The sequence below is a fragment of the Buceros rhinoceros genome, unplaced genomic scaffold, assembly GCF_000710305.1.
Source record: "Buceros rhinoceros silvestris isolate BGI_N320 unplaced genomic scaffold, ASM71030v1 scaffold1171, whole genome shotgun sequence".
NCBI lineage: Eukaryota > Metazoa > Chordata > Aves > Bucerotiformes > Bucerotidae > Buceros > Buceros rhinoceros.
In genome coordinates, this window is record NW_010392376.1 from 67,700 (window position 1) to 88,167 (window position 20,468).

Below are 20,468 nucleotides of genomic sequence, written 5' to 3' on the forward strand. Positions count from 1 at the left end.
CACAAGCTGAGAAAACTTAGTACTACCAATTATCCTCAGTAGGAAGCAAATGCTCAGAACAATTTGCGATCAGATCCAGACATGCTGTCACTTTCTTCAAATACCCAACAGGGTGTTTTCATCAGGAAAGTGCTTTATGGACTTATATTAATCCTCACAACTTCATTGTGAGGTAGGTAGATACTATCCCCTTTTTAAAGATGGAGAAACTGGAGATTTAAAATAAATTATAATGGCTGCATGAGAAATACCTTCAAAATACTGATGTTTGGGTGCTGATGCAACTCAAAGGCACAACTGGAATACAGGGAGATGTTTATGAGACAACTTTACACTAAGCAGCTTGGGTACTGACAGCAGGCTTGGTACAACAGCGAAAGGTTCAGCATGGGCTGCAAAACACAGTCTTTGCTAAGTATCATGCTGTTGGAGCTGAACTGTGGAATAGCCGCCTCAAAAAGTACAGAACACATCACCCAAGGTGGTGCAGCCTGACCAGGGTAGAAGGAAGCTGTATCTCAGAATCTATGAAATAATCGGGAGCCTGGAGTAAATAGTATCTTCTCATGTGAGACTTGTGTACAGTTCAAGAACCGTGTTTAGCTCATCTCTAATTTTACCACATATGCAAATGCCTACTGCATCAACATATTCAGGTGGTTTTTAAAATTTACTCCCTCATAGACCTCGGAGGTCTGTATTTTTCCTCCTATGTCTTTCATGGAAAATTTATACTAAGACCACAACTGGAACTAGTGCTCCAGTACTGCAAATAAGCTACAAACACTAATTTTAATTAACTAAGGTGGTAGACAAGTTTTAAAGGACCACCATGTTCTCCATGTACACCTGTAGATACAGGAGATCTCATCTGTCTTTAACTGCTACTGCCTTGAACATAAAATCCTTGAAGTAAAATCCAGTTAAAATATAAAGTGCATCATGTGGAGTAAAACCCTAAGAAATAATGACAATGTGTCTGTCTTCCATAGATGGTTAATTTTGCTTAACAGCTGAACTATCACCCTCTTTGTCTTGTAGTTTTTAGTTTAGTGTTGCCTAGGCTGAGAAAGGCCAGACAGATGTAAGCAAAATTATTGTAAACTGAGACATTTTTGTAATATGCTGTTAGAGAGAGTTAGGGAAACCAATATCAAGACACTGTCCAGTTGGGGTGTGTAAATATTATTGTGTGCTTCTTGGCCCATTTAGCAAATACTTTCTTTTCCGTGATAAACCTATGGCCTCCATATGGAGCATTTTCATGCAGGAAGTATTCCTCACACTCATCTCTTCCTGGCTCGTAATAGTGGTAGGGAACTTTACGAAAGCCTTCTGACCTAAGGGGAAAAAAAAAGATACACTGAAGTATTATTTCCAAGAAAAACATTAGTATATACGACACCTGAACTATCTGAAATTCTTTCCATGTGTCAGCACCTCATCTCCTTTGCTAGATTGTATAAGGGCTTTCATTACAGCATGATTTCAACGAATTCTCCTATGGAAAAGGAAGCTAAGTGTATCACTCAACATACACTGATCTTAGCAGTCAGTAAGAAGCTGATGGGCTGGCTCTTATGGGTACTGTACATTTTATTTAACCTGGGAGAATTCAATCCATAAGGCTCCCTCCCTAAGCAAAGTTTTCTCATCTGATAGTCCCAACTCTTGAAAGTGGTTCTTGAACTGGCGGAATAAGATAGTTATAAGAATAATATGCATTATAAGTAGGTAATGCAGTCAGCACTGCAAATTTAAGGAAATCCATCCTTCTCTGCTCTCAACAGACTGAAGCGCTATCATGCTGTTTACTGGTTTTACATCAGGGCTATGCAATGCCAGCTTGGATGAACTCTGTGAGGACAACTTTCGTCCTGTCACCCTTTATCTCAGGGCACCTACTGTGTTTTCATAAACAAAGAACAACATATGTTCATTCCATCTGGATGACTCAATCAGTGAGAGCTGCAAGTTCTAAAAAGTCAGCTTCTAATGTTAAGATACCCTAATTAAGCAGCTGTGACTCAAATTCCCTATTTTAAAAATTTTTTTAGGGTCTGCCAGAGTCCCACACTGGAGTAACACAGAATGTGGAGTGAGGATCTGCACAAAGACTTGACACAGAAGAATAGATTTGTACTAGTGTCATACATTGTTTATGACATTTCCTCCCCTTCTATATGAGGAATAGATTCATTTTATATTTTTTACCATACACTGTAGATTAAAGCATTTAACTTGGACTTTTAAAAATTGTGTTTAGAGTTCTACTTCTGACAATAGGAATAATCCATTGTTACTGTGAGATCACTAACAGTAGTTGGCTGGAATTTATGTCAGTTTACTGTGATAAAGCTTACAGGACTTATTTTATTACCTAATTAGAACCCCCCTACTACTCAAAGGGAGTCATATATAACCTAGAAAGTCCAACTAGGTTGCTCGATGGTGGTGAAATGTAATTTCAGGTAACTATCCTGGACTAATCAGTTTCTTCCACTTCCAGATGTATTCGGTATTCCGAGAACTAATAGTATTTCCTCTATAGATTTGTTTTAGCAGTAGAATTAAGTACATTTTGTCAGAAAAGTATGAACACACTTTGTTTCCAACTTATTCTGAAACTGCAAAAGATGTTTGATTAAAAATAGTTCCTTATGACATCTGATGCTAGATTTTGTAAATGGTTTCATTTTATCAAAAACAAATGCCATATCAGGACTAAATATGCTGACAATAGTGGCACATCAACCCAAAACACTGGGAAATGACTGACTGATCCATTTTTTTTTGATTTATGGTATTAAAATCAATTGTGAAATTTTGACAAGACATTAGAATTGTTGGTGTGTGAAAATAATTTCCTGTGATCTTACTTGCAGTAGGTGTCATTTATCATCCCATAGACGTGAATTCCATAGCAGGCATCCATAGCCAAAATCAAGGTAAACCAACCCGTACTGAGATATGAACCTGACTGGACTCTGTAAAAATACAACATACACAAAACAAATTGCAATGAGAAATTATCAACACTTTATCAAAGAAATATAATCTATTACCTGTAACAAAATCATTAAGCAACTTGACAATCTGTCAAAACCATACAATCACTTTGAATTATTTATAGATATGCTCTCAATCTTCCCAGCTTGGGGCCTCAAGATATTGTCCACTGAAAAAAATGCCATGTTAAATATCTGAAACCAAACAATGCATCTCCCATAAGACAATTATTTATTTTTACTTCTGAAAGATACCAATTAGTGTAGTGTGTAAAATGAGATAAAGTTCACCAAAAAGCAAACTACTGGCAGTTTCTAGAATCTATAGAATCATTTGGTTGGAAGATATCTTTAATATCATCGAGTCCCACCATTCACCCCGCACTGCCAGGGTCCCTAACCATGTCCCTCAGCACCACATCCACACGTCTTAAATAAAAAAACCAACCAAGCAAAAATCCATTTAATATGAAGTCCTCTCGTCAAGGATGTATCAGATATTAAGCTGATAAGAACAGATACTACACAGTTTGTGCTGTGTGCATGTAAGTATGCATCATCCTCTTCCCCAAGCAAAATTTTAATCTGCAGAGGGCTATCCTCAGCTTGAAAATTCACAGCGTAATGAAACATTTAAGAACATTTTGGTAGAAAAACATCTAATACAAGACTTTAGAAATGAAAATTCTGTGCATATCCCTTAACATAAGTTTGTGTCATCATTCTTTAAGATAACTTAGCAGAGAGAAAACCACAAGAGAACAGTGCCCAGATTGATGACTTTTCTGAAATAACTAGTTGCATTAAATCAGTCAAAAAATATTACCTGCATGAGTGAGAACAAATGACACTTGTAAGGATTTGGTTCACAAATTGGCTATGTGAGCAAACTTACGCATTGTCAATTACAGTCCAATTCTTGTTCACTCTACGCATGCAAATGTTACCAGTGGGGCACTGGGAGTCAACAGAGCTGCCTATATATCTTGCGCAAGCAAGATTTATTTGTCCACGTTTTAAAACCTCATAAGTAGTAAGAACATGCTTAGTCCTCACTGCTTACAAACTGACTGAAGTCCAGCTTTGTGCAGGTATTACTTTCAGTTTGGCTGAAATCAATGAAAATAATTACCTTAAAATTATAAATAACTTATCTAATTTCCAAAGAAATTCCCATCAGAAAAAAACCCATCTTAATAGAGCCTTTGGCTCAATTTGAGCGAGTTGGGTGTGAGAGAAGGAGATAATCTAGCTTTATGCCACATCTCTTAGCCATTCGCTTTTGGGTACAGCAGGGAGCAGACTGTTCTCCATCAGAAGTTAAAGCAGCCTGAGGTTTGCACAAAGATTTATTTGTCCACGTTTTAAAACCTCATAAGTAGTAAGAACATGCTTAGTGTCCTCACTGCTTACAAACGGATTGAAGTCCAGCTTTGTGCAGGTATTACTTTCAGTTTGGCTGAAATCAATGAAAATAATTACCTTAAAATTATAAATAACTTATCTAATTTCCAAAGAAATTCCCATCAGAAAAAAACCCATCTTAATAGAGCCTTTGGCTCAATTTGAGCGAGTTGGGTGTGAGAGAAGGAGATAATCTAGCTTTATGCCACATCTCTTAGCCATTCGCTTTTGGGTACAGCAGGGAGCAGACTGTTCTCCATCAGAAGTTAAAGCAGCCTGAGGTTTGCACACAAATTTTGCTGCAGAAGAACTCCCAAGCAGGCCTATGTGCGAATCAGTTACCCCCATCAAAAAAACTTTGTGAAAACATTTTCATCCTGGGGTAGGACGGAAGCTTTGATGTGAAAAAAAGATACCATATAGCAATTTATCCAGCCTATAAAACCCAATTTTCCTGTGAGACAGAACCAACCTCAGGTGTTTCTTCCTTGTTCAGAGCAAGAACATACTATGGTCTCCTGCCTCCCAGGTAAATGTGCCAATTGGTGGATTTTGGCTCAGATTCTGTGCTACTTTATTGGTCTTTCTTGTTGAAATTTGACTAAATAGTAACTAAGACAATGGGTGAAAAAGTAGTTGTACCTTTATAATGATATTTACCTGACACATGCAGGACTGAGATTCAAATTCCTTCTCCAATTAATAACTTTTATTATGGATAGTAGAATAGCTGCAAGAGCTTTACATTCCTAGAGAAACTCCAGTACACTCCACTTTAATCAAGTCTTATTTTTTTTAGTGAAGAAGAATTACCTGAAGTCCCACAGAGTTTTATTACACCTAAGAACACTGAAAGTAATTTGGGCTAAATCTTCTCTTCCTTGCCCATGTCTATCATCTTTCATGGGTTAGCTGGTGTGAACTTCCATCCCTAGCTTTCCTGAAACATCCTTTTCCCTGGGGAAACTCAGAAGTATCTATTTAGCTGCTTTTGTAAAGGACCTTTATTTATTGGAAACAATAAATAAAGGTTAAATTATCACTGAAGAATGACAAACAGGAACAAAAGGCAGGTGTCAAATACCTGTGTTTCACACATAGACACCAACTAGAATTGTGCTTCTTTACTTAACACCTTTATAGCGTAAAACTGTACATCTGTTTATCTGTCCTGTTAGGATCTTCATTTCTTCAAACAGAATGTTCTGCTACTGTCTACGAAAGGGAATTCCCAATCCAATTCATGTTATCCCAGAGTAACATCCTGCCAAGCTATATGGCTTCTAACTTGCTTTCTGCTCTTGCACCAGAAGAGCACTAGCCCTGAGCTTTTAAAAACATTTAGAATCATAATAACCATTTATAAGAACACTATGAAGATCAGGACCCTTCTGATAATGGAGGTTTATTGGAGAGTATTATTATTGACAGTAGCATCTGAAATTTGCTATACTTGGGAGGAAAAAAGAATTTTAAAAAATAGATAATCAATATTTGACGTCTTGTTTTAACACCATTGGACCTTAGTCCTCTCATCTATATACTGCGCTGGATAAATAAAAACAGCAGAGTGAGTTTCCAGATACCTTCCCTGGGAGATGAAGTACATGACAGAATACAGATTATATACTTTAAAACAAAGCTCTTACATTGCTCCCATTTTTTCTCTGAAGATACACAGGGATACAAGGGAATATACTTAAGCAGTGGGGATTCTGGATGATTTGGTAACACCTTAAAATTCAATCTGATACTGTAAACATACTTTCAACATTCTAATGAAAGCAATATTGGAAATGTGAAAACGATTTTAGCTGTCCATAAAAAGTCATAAAACTCTGAATATCTTTTAAAATATCATCCCATAAAACTGTAGTGCAAAGCAATGTCTCAGCCCTTGCTATAATGCTAACACCGTGCACTCAATTTCTTTCTCTACAGGAGAGTTTTATGTGTTTTTTGGCCAGTGCTTTTTGAGACTCATTAGAAAGAGTTCCTCTTGTTACCGTAATTGCATTCAGATTTCAAATTTTACATACTGAAAAGAATGTCCCATTTATGGGTAGCATACGGCTATGTTACTGCACAAATCTGAGGGAAGGAGGACATTAATCCCAAACAGGGAAAACAGGAGTTTGTTAAACATCATCTGTAGAGCTACTATAGGCAAATCTATTGTGATATATGTGTGCGCAGCAAATGCAAAATTGTTCCCTATGGCTCACAGTGACTTTTTCTCATACTCTAAAATTAATGGGGCACCAGATTTAGGCAGGAAATTGTCTCAATGGCTCAGGAGAAAATAATGCGCTATTTTTCAAGAAATGCATTTTAAAAGATGGTTTTGCTTTCAAGACATGATTTACAGCTGGATGCAGCAATAAAAAGGCAATGCCCACAAAAACTTACTTTGTTTATCTTGAAAATGCAAGCTTATTTTGCATACTTCCTATGCGACTAGGATTCTTAAAGAAATGTTAGTTATCGGGATACAATTCATTCTGCTGAATACTATCCAGCATTTCAGAAAAGTACATAATGCTTAACATTAAACACAGTAAGAGACCAATGGAGTAAAGTTAATTAAGATGCTTGAAACAAAGTATATGCTTACCTGTGTTGTTCTTAGTGAAGTTTAAAGTGCTTAAAATATCATTCTTTTATCTCAGAACATAAAAGAAAGTTCCAAGATTAATAGTTATTGGCAAGTTTCAAGTCTCAAACCACAGAATTTACAGTTTTAGTTATGCCTCCCATAAACTCTAGTAGAAAGAACTGATTATAGATTCTCAAAACACCTTAAAGAGGACACTAGCCTTCTGTATTTTGGAAGGAAATTGTAAAAAACACGCATTTAGGATTACTAGAATTGTCATGTGTGATATATAAAGCTTTAATTAAAAATTAATTAGAAATAAAAGCATTTAGACAGCGTTCTTTAGCCTTAGCTTTCCAATATTCTATAAAAAGCGTAAGAAATTAATATGAAGAAGATGGGAGAGTGCATCATAAAAATGTTGGCGACCGAAATTCATCTTTTCTGACATCTATATCCATGCTTTGATGTCGGCTAAAGGAAGGAAAGACTATTTTCTTCTCTCATCAGGGGAAAATTGAGCAACATAAAATATTTTCTTAATGATCAAGGGCAGGTGATTTCAAATTGAGTAAAGGTTTAGTTGTCACTTGTGTTCTGATTTTACCATAGAATTCCAGGACGTTCTTTTCTTTGTTCAGTTGTTTCAGTTTTGTTTTGTGCACAAGCAATTCTAGCTCTATGGTTCAATTTCCAGCGGGGACTTCATTGATAAAAAATTAAAAATGCAAAAAAAATTTGTTAAGGTGGAGATGATCTGTAGACCAGCAATCTCATGTCAATCTTGATTGCAGAAAAAAATATAGAAGCTTATTTTTTAATTCTTTTCTGGGAGAAATTAGAGAGCATAGAAGGTCAATTAAGAGTCTTAATTAAGATGAAAAACAAAGAAATGTAGGAATTCAAGAAGCCATTAAGTCATAGAGAGCTTGACAAAAGCATTAACCAGACACTTTTCCCTTTTGCTTCATTTCAAAATGTTGCACTAAAGTAAAATTCAACAACGATCAAAATGACAAGATTCTCCAGGCCAATTAATTGACAACATATTTATCTTTTCATAAAGGCTGTGTATAGACTCTTATCCTCAGATGACCCTCCTACCAAACTGCTGGATCAGCAGCAGCTTTATTTGCAACAGCTTGTCAAGCCCCTTGATTAATAAATAAGGGTATTGGTCTAAACAAACTAAGAGACCTGTCATCCACAAAGTGGAGGTTTCATAACGTGAGATGTCCTTCCAATGTGCTAAAAGATTTTTTAAAATGATTCAAAATAAATAGAAATATTTTCAACAACTGTGTCAAGGTTAGCTTAGGCTATGTTCAGGTAGACAGGTCTCTGGTACTGACTTGTACCCTCAGTGCATCCAGATACTGTTAGTCTTCTGGGAGGGGGTCAGCAACTGGTTTTGCCTGGCTCTCTGCCACTTGCCCTGTGTCAGCCTTGTCTGTGGTTGAACCTTGGGAATGAGGGTAGAAGGATATGTCCCCTCTGCACTCCCTTGTTAGAGACAACCAGCTCTTTTTCTCCCTGGGCTACTGTAGGTTTTTATATTGCTGAGTAAAGGTATGTTTCCTTACAACTAAAAATACTGGAAATTTCTCTACCAGCACAAATTGGTGATCCATTACTTAATTCTACACTAACCAAATTAATGTTACCATTGTACTTATGTTGACTGAGATTTCTCTTTTTTTTTCTAAGGAAGCAGCTTTGAATATAGCTGCTGAACAATTCTTCTTTGCCAAACTAAAAACTGTCATTCCACAATTCACAGGTTTGGTCTCTGCCTTCCTATCTTCATATCATAAGTAAATTTGTAAATGACAGATTAGAAAGAGCTGACAGAAAAATGCCCCCACCTCTGAGAGAACAGCAAGGCTCAATTTCCTACCACCGCTCCTTTGATGAGCACATATGCTGCTCATGACAGAAAGTTGTTTTCTTGAGAGCACAAAAGGAAGTACATTACAAGGGTAAGACTCTAAATGCTGAAGACTATTAGCATTAGCCTAATTGTTTTCTGTAAGACTCAGTGCTTGTTGCTAATATTTTCGTTATATACTTTCTGCAGAAAAAATAGCACAGGAAAAGCAATGAAGAAGCGAGCACAGAGAATTGATTTCACCTGGTAAAAATTGTTGCTATTTCTGCATTATAAAGATACCTGTTAGGCAGTTGTTTATCATAATTATTCATTCTTTTGTATGTGTGAGTGTGCACGCATGTGCTTGTTTTGCATTCGATAATGATGCAGGACATCTAATAATAAACACCCACCATGCCCCTCCAGCAGTGAGCAGACTGCCTCACACATTCAAAAGCCCACACGGTGCTTCAGGTCATTCTGAAAAGTGAAACATTTATATATGGACAGATGTTTTATTATTCATCGTGTATGGTTTTATGCAAAGCTTAAACAAGTGGAATGCATTATAAACAGCACAGACTACATTCCAGATTCAGAATGTGGCTGTGCCCAGCAATATGTACCTGGAAAAGAAGCTATGTACTTTTCTGCCAGCCCAAAATCTTGGTAGATCATCCTTACTGTAAATCCTGAAAATAAACTGCAGTCAGATGGCATGCTGTCCAATTAATCTCCAGAAAGATGAGGTTTTTATCTATATTAATACTGCAACAATGGAACACAGACAATGAGAGTCCATTTCAGTTGAATTTGCTACAAACCCCAGTAAAGGCTACTCCTAGGTCACAAACTAGCCCAGGAGAACCTTTCCTCACAATCTGATTTTAAAAGGGATGTAGCAATTAATAAATCCTATGTCAAAATGGCTTTGAAAAAAGACAGGAAGGGCAATTCTGAATAGTCACAAAAGGGATCAGAGAAATCATGGCTTTGTATTTAACTGCATCTAATTTAAAAAACCCCAACTGCTTACTTGCTACTAACTAGACTTACTACTAAGAATTTTTGGCAAGACAGGCAAATTAGAATTAGAAATTAGCAGTATTAGAAATAAGGAAGAATCTGTTACTACAATTACTGAAGTCCATGAGGCATCTACGTAATTTACGCATTCCAGTCTTTGCGTTGTGTGCATATTTTTTTTATTTCTTTCCTCTCTTTCTCTGCTCTATTCAATATACACATGGAAACCTGAAACAAAGGAGAGAAAAAAGAAACAGCTTAAAGAAATTGACTTCTGCTGCTCAGGCTTCTGTAGTTTCCTTATTTCTGATTCCTTGACCTGACTTTGATGCATCTCAGCTTGGTTGTGAGCTCTGGCAACAAGAAAAGGAAGTTATTTCATCCAGGCAGAAAGGGCTCCTTCAGATGCCTGTGCTGCTGAACTCAGAGAAGAAAAGAATTCCTGTTTATCAAGAGTAATCACAGAGGTTCAGCTTGCTGCAAAGCAGACAGAAAACATACAAGACTAAAGAATTAAAATTGTGAACCCTCCCTTCCAGCGGAGGTGTGTGTATATATATATATGGGGGGGTGGGAGTGGTGTGTGTGTGTATTGTTTTGAGGTGATTCTCATGCGAGAAAACCTATGCTAATCTTTTCAAGTTGAATGGCATTCCCCAAAGAGAACAAGAGTTGCTACCTAAAGTTCTGACAGCTATTGGGCTTCTGCAGCTTGTACTGACTCTTCAAAACCAGATCGTGCTCTTGGTGCAAACTGTTTACAAAACAGTAAATCCCTAAATCAATCTCTTTTCCTTCCCCATGTTCTTCCCTAATCCTCTTGTTTCCAGAAATACATATTCTCTTGACTTTTCTTGAATTGAGAATTATTTCCCTCTCTTAAGTACAAACTGTGGTCTGAGGTACAGTCTATGCTATTGCATGTGCTCAAGTTATTAGTAAAAGATGGCTTTTTGAGCGCCCTGGTTGCGCTTGCCACCTGGGATCTGAAGTCAAGCTGTTTATACATGATTACCACTAACCGTAACCCACTGGAGGTGTACTGTGTAGAAAGACAACTGTATGGCTCCACACACCTCCATTTGCACTTGGACTTCATTGATGAGCAGATGGATGTTTAAACCAGAGAAGGATCCACAGAGGTGCTGATCATTACAACCATGCAATTATGTTTGGAATGAAGGGAAACCGGTCACATAAGCAGATTTAAGAGCTAAGCTGTTGGCAGCTTTACATGGCCTTTTTTCTCTTAAAAACCCACCTGAATAAAACTCACTCCAGGAAATGTAACTCTCCTGTCTATGCCAGCATAGCACTTGCTTCACAGTACAATTACTTATGCTTGCGGTGGTGGAAGCAAATGGGAGGAGGTGCCATATCGGCTTTTCCTGGACAGTACTCAAGCCTGCAAGTTAGTTGTGGTGCCATGGTGTACTCCTATCACCATTCTCCACTTTCCATTGTATTATGCTAGGTCAAAGACTTACTGCAGTCCTGATGGCTGTGACAAAGGGAGCAACGGCTGGGACCTTGACACAGGTTTCATGACTTGTGCCACAGGCCTCTGTAGGGCAGACTTATGTGCTCTTCTCTTCACCAGTAACTGCATCCAGTTTGTTGAGCACTAGTTCAAAATTTTCCCACAACATGAAAGGGAGTAGAGAAGAATTTAGATTTTCATCCTTTGTAACGAAAAATTAATCAAAACTCAAAAGTATGCCAAGTGGAAGAAAAAAAGACAACAGTGACTTTTCCCTGCATCTACAGTTAGATCAATACTTGCTGTCTTGGGTCTGCACATTTTTCTCCAGGGAAGATGTAAACTAAACAGAGCTGCAGTTAATCCAGGATCCCCGACGAGATTTAATTAAGCAGGCTTTCCCACCGTTTTCGTTTGGTATTAAAGGGCACTTACTTCTTTTAGCTGCATATTTTAGTGAAATCTATTGTAGGTGAACACAGAAGAAATTTCTTGATTAGCTCTTACCTTGTCAAGACAAGATACTGAAGGGAGTTCATCTAACCTTGGCTGAAAGGAACTTATCTTTTTCATAAAACATTTTCTACTATAATTTTTTTTTTAATTTTTAAAGCAAAAAATATGATACAACTTTCTAAAGGTGCACATTGTATATGCGTGATGTTGGGAAGTGAGCAGAGGCTTTTATAAAGGTATTTTGGTTTACTGCTCTGGTGAAAATGAAAGAACAGCCAGCATGAGATTGTAACCTAATTCTGTTCATTTGAGTGGCGAGAACAGTGGACCAGATACTCAGCTGATAGAAACCACACTGATGTGCATCAGCAGATATCCTTTTAATGTTTCTACAATCTGCAGTCATTGTGTTAGTTCAATCACTACCCCTTTGATGTTAACATGGAAGGGAAGGCAGCGTTACATTTTTATTCCTACATTTATCTGAGAACTTTGCCTTCCACCAGGAAGGATGCTCATCCAAAAGAAATCTTACGGAGGGCGAGCTATAATATTAACACAGAATTTAATTTCTGAAGGGAAGAAAGAGAACTTAAACCCTACGGATAAGGCCTTCATTGGTGCATATCCCTCTATCAAAACCATGTCTCTCCCCAACAGTGGTAGTCATAAAAGTATTTCCAGGTATTCTAAAATGAATTCCTCATTTCTTGCTAAATTAATCACTGATTATTTACATTGTAGTAGCTCTGCAAACTCTTGCTATGCAAGGCACTATACACTCACATGTGGCAGTCTTTGACCCAAAGAGCTTAACTGTCAAATAATCAAGAGAAACAGATTCTTTGGAGACCATACATATCATAATCCCTAGATCTCACAGGGAATTGATGTATAGTGAAATTTCCTCCCTTACATTTAAGGCACGTATATAAGTACTAATTCAACATGCATGTGCAAGTCTCCCCAGCAAGTCTAGCAGGTAGAATGGAATTAAATAAATGCAAGACCTTCTAGCACTGTTCCACAGAAACTTCCTACAATACTGCATTGTGCTATAAAGCCACATTCTCTGAAATTGAATTTGGAGCCACGGTGCTCTTCTCTACACTGCCTATTTGAACAAACCAAAAATTCATTTTAGATTATGGAACATCAATATTTTTAGCAAAAAAAGAAGTCTTAAATCCAGACAAATTATTCTGATGTGGATAAAAGGAAGCAAAAATAGAACTTGCGTGGGTCTTGAATTTTAATTCAAATGTGAGAGACCATAATGTAACCCATCAGTCAAGCTTCGAAGATTAACTGCTAATTAACACAGATGTTGCCTTCCCTTTTACTACTGTAACTTTCTCCAGATTAACTTTTCCTTAAAGTCAAAAAGGAACAAGATATTTCTCTTCCTTTTTTTTTTTTTGACATTATAATGAAACATACACACTCATATATAGGTATTATATTACTGTTTAGTATCAATATTAGGGTCTTGCTTACTCTCTATATTCCATCCGAATATCTCTGCTTTCTTAATTAACTCCCCTCTCTCCAACTATCTAGAAAGAAGCAAATAATCCTGACCTCTGAGCGGCTGAAACTTCCCCTCCCTTTGCTACTGATCTGTTTACAATGTAGCTGTCTTTCTGATGGGCACCTCTCACTGATGTACCTGTGGACAGAAGAGGGTGAAGTTTAATTAAAGCCCCACTGGAAATACAGCGTCCTAAATCCTCAGGACATGCAAGATTAGCTTCTGTCCTTCCTCTTCCATTCACTAAGAGCCACTACACATGTGCAGTAGGGTCTTCTGGAGGCCAGATGCCTACAGCCACTGACACAAATATTTACCCTGAAGGCAGCACCTTGATGGCAGAACAAACGAAGAATGGTGCATTTTTTCCTCTCAGATGACAGCCTTTAGAAGAAAGCATGACACAGCAAACAATTTAGAAAAGCGCAAGACTGCCACAGAGAAGCTCATAGGAAGAGGAACTATGGATGAGGGTAAATTCCCTTCTAGCTCACAGCACAGTTGCTTCAACACTAGACTATTTGAGAGTATTTCTTCCCATATTCATTGAATAGACAGCAGGAGGGTAAGCGTACAAAGAGAAGCTGAGAGAAAAAAATCTCCATATTATTAGAATGGCAGTGAAATGCTCTGAAAGAGAATTTTTATGGCTTCTCTGCTATCAACTGAAGTAGCAAATTAGTCGATTTTCTGAGCCTTTCAAAATTCAACTTTTTGAGAACAGTAAACTTGGGAATTATAAGACTAGTCATCTAGCCAGCTCCCTGTCAGTGTAAGCTATTGGCTCATTATTAAGTATGATGAAGAATTCAGGTAGTTTCAGGGATTTGATATTTCCAGTGAATGAAAATTACTAGAACACATTAATGAGATAGGATAGTGGTCCATTGCTTTATAAATAAATGCTCTGATTTCTCCCCCACATATTATACTACTCTTAGTGACATAATCTTTTCAGTGCATCCCGGTATTGGCTAGTTAAGACTTGGGTATGTTGCCAATGAAGCTCTGCAGGCAAAGCAGCTCTTTAGAAGGCCACACACGTGACAGCATACATCAAAGGAGACTGTTGCTGCTCTCTAGGCATCAAAGTTCAGGACATCACAGTTAACTAAATTCTTGTCTATAAGATTTGCATAACAAACATTAAAACAAGCTAATTCATTACATCTAGAAACTACAGCCCTTACCACACTTACCACAATGTGGATGACTCAAGACTACATCTTTTTGGCACCGAACCGTAAAACTTAAAACTGCCATAAATCTCTTGTATAGTTACATTACAGAGAACCTCAGGTAATACTAGTAGCTACCCTGCTGGAAGGAATACCAGATTAAAAATTAAGAGTTCAATCACACACAAAGCCAGAGATAGCGTCACAATTAGCTTTACAAAACAACATAATTCTTTATGAGGCTTTTTCTTTGCCTCTTCATGCTATTTGCCTGATAAGCCCTTGCCAACAAAGACATTATACTAATTACAATTAGCTCTACAAAGTGTGGGACAACTGAAATGATTTATTGATTTTCCCTCACAAAATAAACCTTATTTTGAATTCCAAATGTACTGTAAGAAAAATAAAGCAGAAGCCTCAGATGGCATGTTTACTCCAGACATGTATGAATGTGAATATACTTATAGAGATGCTCAATCCATTTAAAACTTTAATCTTACAGTAGTTGTTTGGAAAGATCAGTGCAGAGTAGGCTTTATGCAATTGAATTCCTTTTCCCCTGAGCAGAGACATTTAAGGTACAAAGCCAAGAGCTCAGCTGTTTTCAAAAAAACTGAGAAATAAGAAGATTTTCCAACAATAGTTGAAAAAAAAAATGTCCAGGCCAACAAATAAAAGTATGCATGTTTGTCATGCAATACTAATGTGGCACTATGTTTGCATTTGGTATAATCTATTATCCACAGGCAATCTGAAGAGATGAAAGAATATGAAGCTGTGTTAAATATCTTTCTGTGTTAAATATCTATCTGTGATAACTACTACTTCATATCCAGGCATGGAAATAACAAAGGAATTGTTTTGCTTCAGTTCTTTGGGAACTCCTTCTAAACATTTCTACAAGACATTCATTTCGCCTCCATCCTGAGCATCATAAATGGTTCTCAAACCGTACTGAGAATTTGCTCATCCTGTGAATATCCCCAGTGTCCAAATGTGTGTCCATGAAGGATGTGCAGAAGTATGAGGAGAATACAGTGTTTAATTCTTCATGGGGACTCTCTTCTCACATCTGTATCTTAAATTTCTTTGGAGTTAAAAAAAAAAATACCTGGACTTACTTACTGAGAAATGGATAGCTAATCCAATTTGATGTTCTCCCAGTCCATTTTATATACCCCACTGACAGTCCTCCAACTCACTCAAGCACTCAGATACAATCCTTCCATAATACAGACAATGAATGTGTATCTAAGTATATAGGCTTAGATACAACAGCCACACTCACAAACCAGCAGTTTTACTCCCTGATCTCTGCAGTGCATTTTGCCACTGCACTAGCCATTTTCTCCTCAGTCTTGACAAGGGAAGGCATAGCACTTAGGCAAAATACTTCTCTTTTTTCTGGTCTACAAGTCAGCATTATCTGATTAGGTCTACTTCCTACAGCTTGTTCAGTCTTGCTTATCAGACACACTGGAAAATATTTCCAATAATAAGCCACCAGAAATCTGCCTTCATATTTGGTGTCAGGCTACGTAGAACGGAAATCTTTTCATTTTAGTTTTAAAGTATTGCTTCATTCAACAAGCCGACTGCTGGCTGACACACAATCTAACCTAAAGGCTATGGATCAGCAGGTAAATGCAGAAATTCTATTAGTTTTCAGACCTGAGGTTTACGCCTTTCATTTCAAATGAAATCAAAATCCTACACATGAATAGGTAAAGCACAGAGTAAAGATCCTTTCTTAAAACCATCCATTACCTATTACATGAGAGCAAGGACGAAAGCAGTCTCTGCATCTTGTAGATACTGAATTTCTTGTGCTCAATGACTTTGGCAAGGATGGTAAATAGCAGACATAAAAGAGATCCATTCTGAGGAAAAATTAGAACCATGACGAACATTATATTAGGCAATGTGAAATCCTACAAATGTACAAAGACAGCCATATTCAGATATGCTTGGTATTAACAAAATCTCTCCCAGCTTATATAAATTGAACTTCCTTACCTAAGTCTGAATTTAAAAGTCATAGGCAAACTTGTCTATGCTTTAGAGGTTTTGGAAATGAGCATTGTCATTTACCACCAGAGGAAGGAAATAGTGCAAAAGTGCATATTACAAAGTATCCAGGATGTTTATGAAAATATTTCTCTTTCCAAACTGACAGAAAAAAACCATCAACAAAGCAAGATTTCATTCGTTTCTTCCTTCTATAAGTCTACATACTTCTGGTATGTAATCAGATTTCCTACCCAGCTTAATAGATAAATAGAAGAAATTGATGAGTGATTGACACCTCACTTCATTTTATCATTTGCTCTAAAGAGACAGGTTTACAGGAAATTCTCAGAGCACACGTGTCAGCATTTTGACACAGTATACAAACTGAATCCTAAAATTAATAGCAGTGAGTATAATTCACTTCTGGCGTGGTCAGGCAGAACTTCAGTGAAGCCAGTGGAACCTCTTCTTGCTGGAGTTGAACTCCTCTGTGAGACTGGCATATTGTCTGGTACGCAGGCAGAAGGACCTTTTGGAAATAAGGCCCCCTAATACGGGGCCCACCCTAAACCTGTGGAAAGAAAAGTCTAGATACTAGCTTTGTCGCTCAGACCTTTATTATATCTTTATTATCTCTTTATTATACACCCAGTTTCTGTATAATTATGCCACACACTGTTTTCCTACAAAACAGTGGATGATGATTTTCTTAGAGCAAGAAAATCAATTGTGTTTACCTAATCACAATTATGATCATGCCAATAGTGGTGGGTTTTTTCTGCATGTCTTGTTCTGTGCATTCAGTTAAGGAAATTGTTCCATGGTTTTGCTATTTATTCAGGAAAAAATACAGAAGACAATCATGGCTTTTTCTTCTTTGAAAAATCAGCTGTATTATTTGTTTTTGGCATTAAACAGTAAAGATGCTATTCAGCTTGTTGGGCTCTCTCTCATTATACAACTCTACTCGCATCTTTCATTTATATTTTGTGTTTATTTATATTTAATCTGCATTTTCCTCCACCAATAGTTTGATAGATTCTTGTTTCATTTTGTGCTGATGCTAGCTTATAGCTTGATGATGATAAGCGAGTTGGTATTATTTATCATAGCGCTTAGCTATTACAATATTCAGTCCTCATGTATGGATTTCCCATGCATTTTCTCCAAGAGAGGTAGAACTGGAACTGTTACACAAAACTGAGAAGAAATAGAAGTCAGAAAAAAACCAGAAGAAACAGAAACTGTGAGATTTCACCTTATTTGTTCAGTTGGATCAAGAAAAGTTACATCAAGTGGCTTAGAGTAAACGGAAACCTCAAGATGCAAGGTCCAGGTCCACCTCTCAGTTAAGGCCAATAAGCCACCTAAATCACAGCTTATAAAGGTATAAAAAATAGCCATGATCATTCTGTTTTATCTCACAGATGATGAAAATAGAAATGGTGGTTTATCTTCCCTTTCTGACAGGTATAGGCCAGCACTTCTGATTCTGTGTAAGAACTTTTGACAAGGAAACAGTGCTCTGTACTCTCAAGTCAAAGGCTGACCTAAACAGTGCTTCAGAACTAACTTTCTGTTGGTATACACTAAAGTCAGGGTTGCAGAAAGCTAATCTAAAATGCAGTGTCTGAGCTGGCACCATTGCTTATGTAGTACCTTTCACCCCCAAAGGTTCTTGGTAAACTACATGCATACACACTGACAAATGCAGCCGCTTGTGGGGGAACGTGGAAGGTGTTTAACAGCATAGCAATGATAAAGGACAGTTTAGAATGAGGATGAAGAACCACATATCAAGTAAACTCCCCAACAGCATGGGAGATGCCTGTTCAATGCTGGCAAGAAAGGAATACTGATATGGGGCAGTTTCCTAACGCATTCTTGAATTATCTTTGAAATCACTCATATAAGTATTGACTGGGTCTGGCTGCGTTAGCTTGTTTGATCTGATGAGACCAGGTTGTATGGCTGCAAGTTTGTGATGAGAAGCCAGTGCTAGAAAGAAACTGCAAATCTCAGAAAAGCAAAGCAAGAAAACCCACAACACTATACCATTCATACGGGAATTATCCAATATAAACAGGTAATTTCTTCTTTAACTACTCATATAATAGTCTCTATCCATTTATCATTGTGAAAACTACATGGATACACAGATTATTACCATAGGAAACAACGCAGACATCTTACGTCTCCTCATAGGTATACTAGCATTGCTCAGGGCTTTGCTATATCAGAGTAATGTCATTATCCTTTAACTTTGTGCTGTGCAGAATCGTCCTCCATTGTGCAGTATTTACTGTTATAGACTGTCATGCACTACCTCTGCAGGTGTACATACTATGCACAGATTAAGTTAACTGATTTACTGACACCGTAGACTGACATTGCACTTAGATCTATCACAGGTATTCCCTATGCTTACAAGACAAAGCAAATGCGTTATCTTCTATATACCAGAGGATCACTTTTTGTAAATTTGGAATTACTTTAGTGGTGACATTATGACTTTGTTTTCCTTCAATTTGTTCCTAAGAGGGTGTAAGAAATAAAAATTTACTGGTAGAGGGAAGGAAAATAAATTAAACTGTTTTATGAAGACCATTCCTTAAAATGACTCAGACAATAAATTTCAGCAATTGTTAAAGAGCAAAAGCTTTTCTAAGTACCTGAGAACAACAATACAGGTGGAGGAAGAAGAGATAACATTTTCAATTGCGATCATTTAAGTTTGCAGTTTACTTGTACAAGCATAACCAGGGAGCTGCTCTTCAAATAGCAATCTGTCATTTCTCTTCCGGGCCTTGAGTGATGCTTTGCAACAAGAGTTTTACCTTTGTATTTTTATCCTGTTTCTTTAAGTGCATGCAAAGGATTAGTTTGAAATGATGCTTGTTTTTACACGCTGTGGAACAACTTGTTCCTTTCTAACTTGCAAAAAACAATGTAGACTAGACAGCCTCCATAATATTTAAACAGAGTTTATAGAGGCCGTAAGAAAGCAGCTGGAGTGGAATTGTTTTGTATAGAGCAGCGTTTGAAAAGATGCTAGATATTATCTCCCTCAGTCCTCAAATGCTACAGTAAATGAACACATAAGACAAACCTCATTTCTCCCAGGGAGGGTTTTTTAGACTTATTTTCCTAGAGATTTCTTGAGTTTCCCTTTAAGAAGAGAGTCTGATATGAAGGCACTACAAATACAAAGATGTCCAGAGGTAGAGCAGTGACTCTTTCACAGGCACCCCCTTGCTGTGGGGAAGGAGCTTGCGTGCCCTTGTGAGGTTGAGAGCTGTGCTGGTGGTGGCATGTGCCTCCGGTGGGGTCTCCCAGGCCAGACAGGTCTCAGCTGAAGGGTCAGACAAAGTGTGTCCACGGGCAGAATGGGCTCACCAGCCTTGGGGCAGCCATCCTAGGAGAAGGACAACTCTGACTCCAAACCTGGGCAGATGGAGCTCGTTTAGCCTTGTAAGGCATCCGTCTAAGAGAAGGATACTCTAACCAAACCTTCGACCTGAGGACTTTGCTGTCACCGTCCAAGCTCGCTAGGCCCTGGCAGATGAACCTCAGGGGTAAAGGGTGGAGCCAGTTCCACCCACGCTGGTTCCTCACCTAAAAAATCCACTGCTGCACAGGCCCGGAGGGTGCACTCATCGCTTGCAGTGAGTGTGGGAAAAGCCCTTCCCAGATCTTTGTTTGCGAAGCCAAGCCATGAGGATGACAAATACAAAATTATCTTCTTTTCAGGCACTAGTGCATAAACTGCATGAAATGCAACTCTGTATTGCATGGATGCGTGAAAATTAACTATGGGAAAGACGCATTTTACAGCAACCCAGAACTGAAATATACATTGCCAACATGTTCCTTTCTAAGCAGTTTAATACTGCAAGTGAACAAGAC

At 37.7% G+C, this 20,468-nt stretch overlaps 1 protein-coding gene across 1 annotated transcript in view; it reads right to left on the reverse strand.

Annotated features, from left to right (window-relative positions):
* Positions 1 to 1,153: 1,153 nt before the first annotated feature.
* The window catches only part of ST6GALNAC3 (ST6 (alpha-N-acetyl-neuraminyl-2,3-beta-galactosyl-1,3)-N-acetylgalactosaminide alpha-2,6-sialyltransferase 3), a 244,780-nt gene continuing 225,465 nt past the window's right edge, over positions 1,154 to 20,468 (reverse strand). Inside the window, exons 7-8 of the mRNA XM_010144438.1 lie at positions 2,880 to 2,987; positions 1,154 to 1,340 (exon numbers count right to left, since the gene is read on the reverse strand). Coding sequence (XP_010142740.1) covers positions 1,154 to 1,340; positions 2,880 to 2,987 — 295 coding nt within the window. The remainder of the gene's footprint in view (positions 1,341 to 2,879; positions 2,988 to 20,468) is intronic.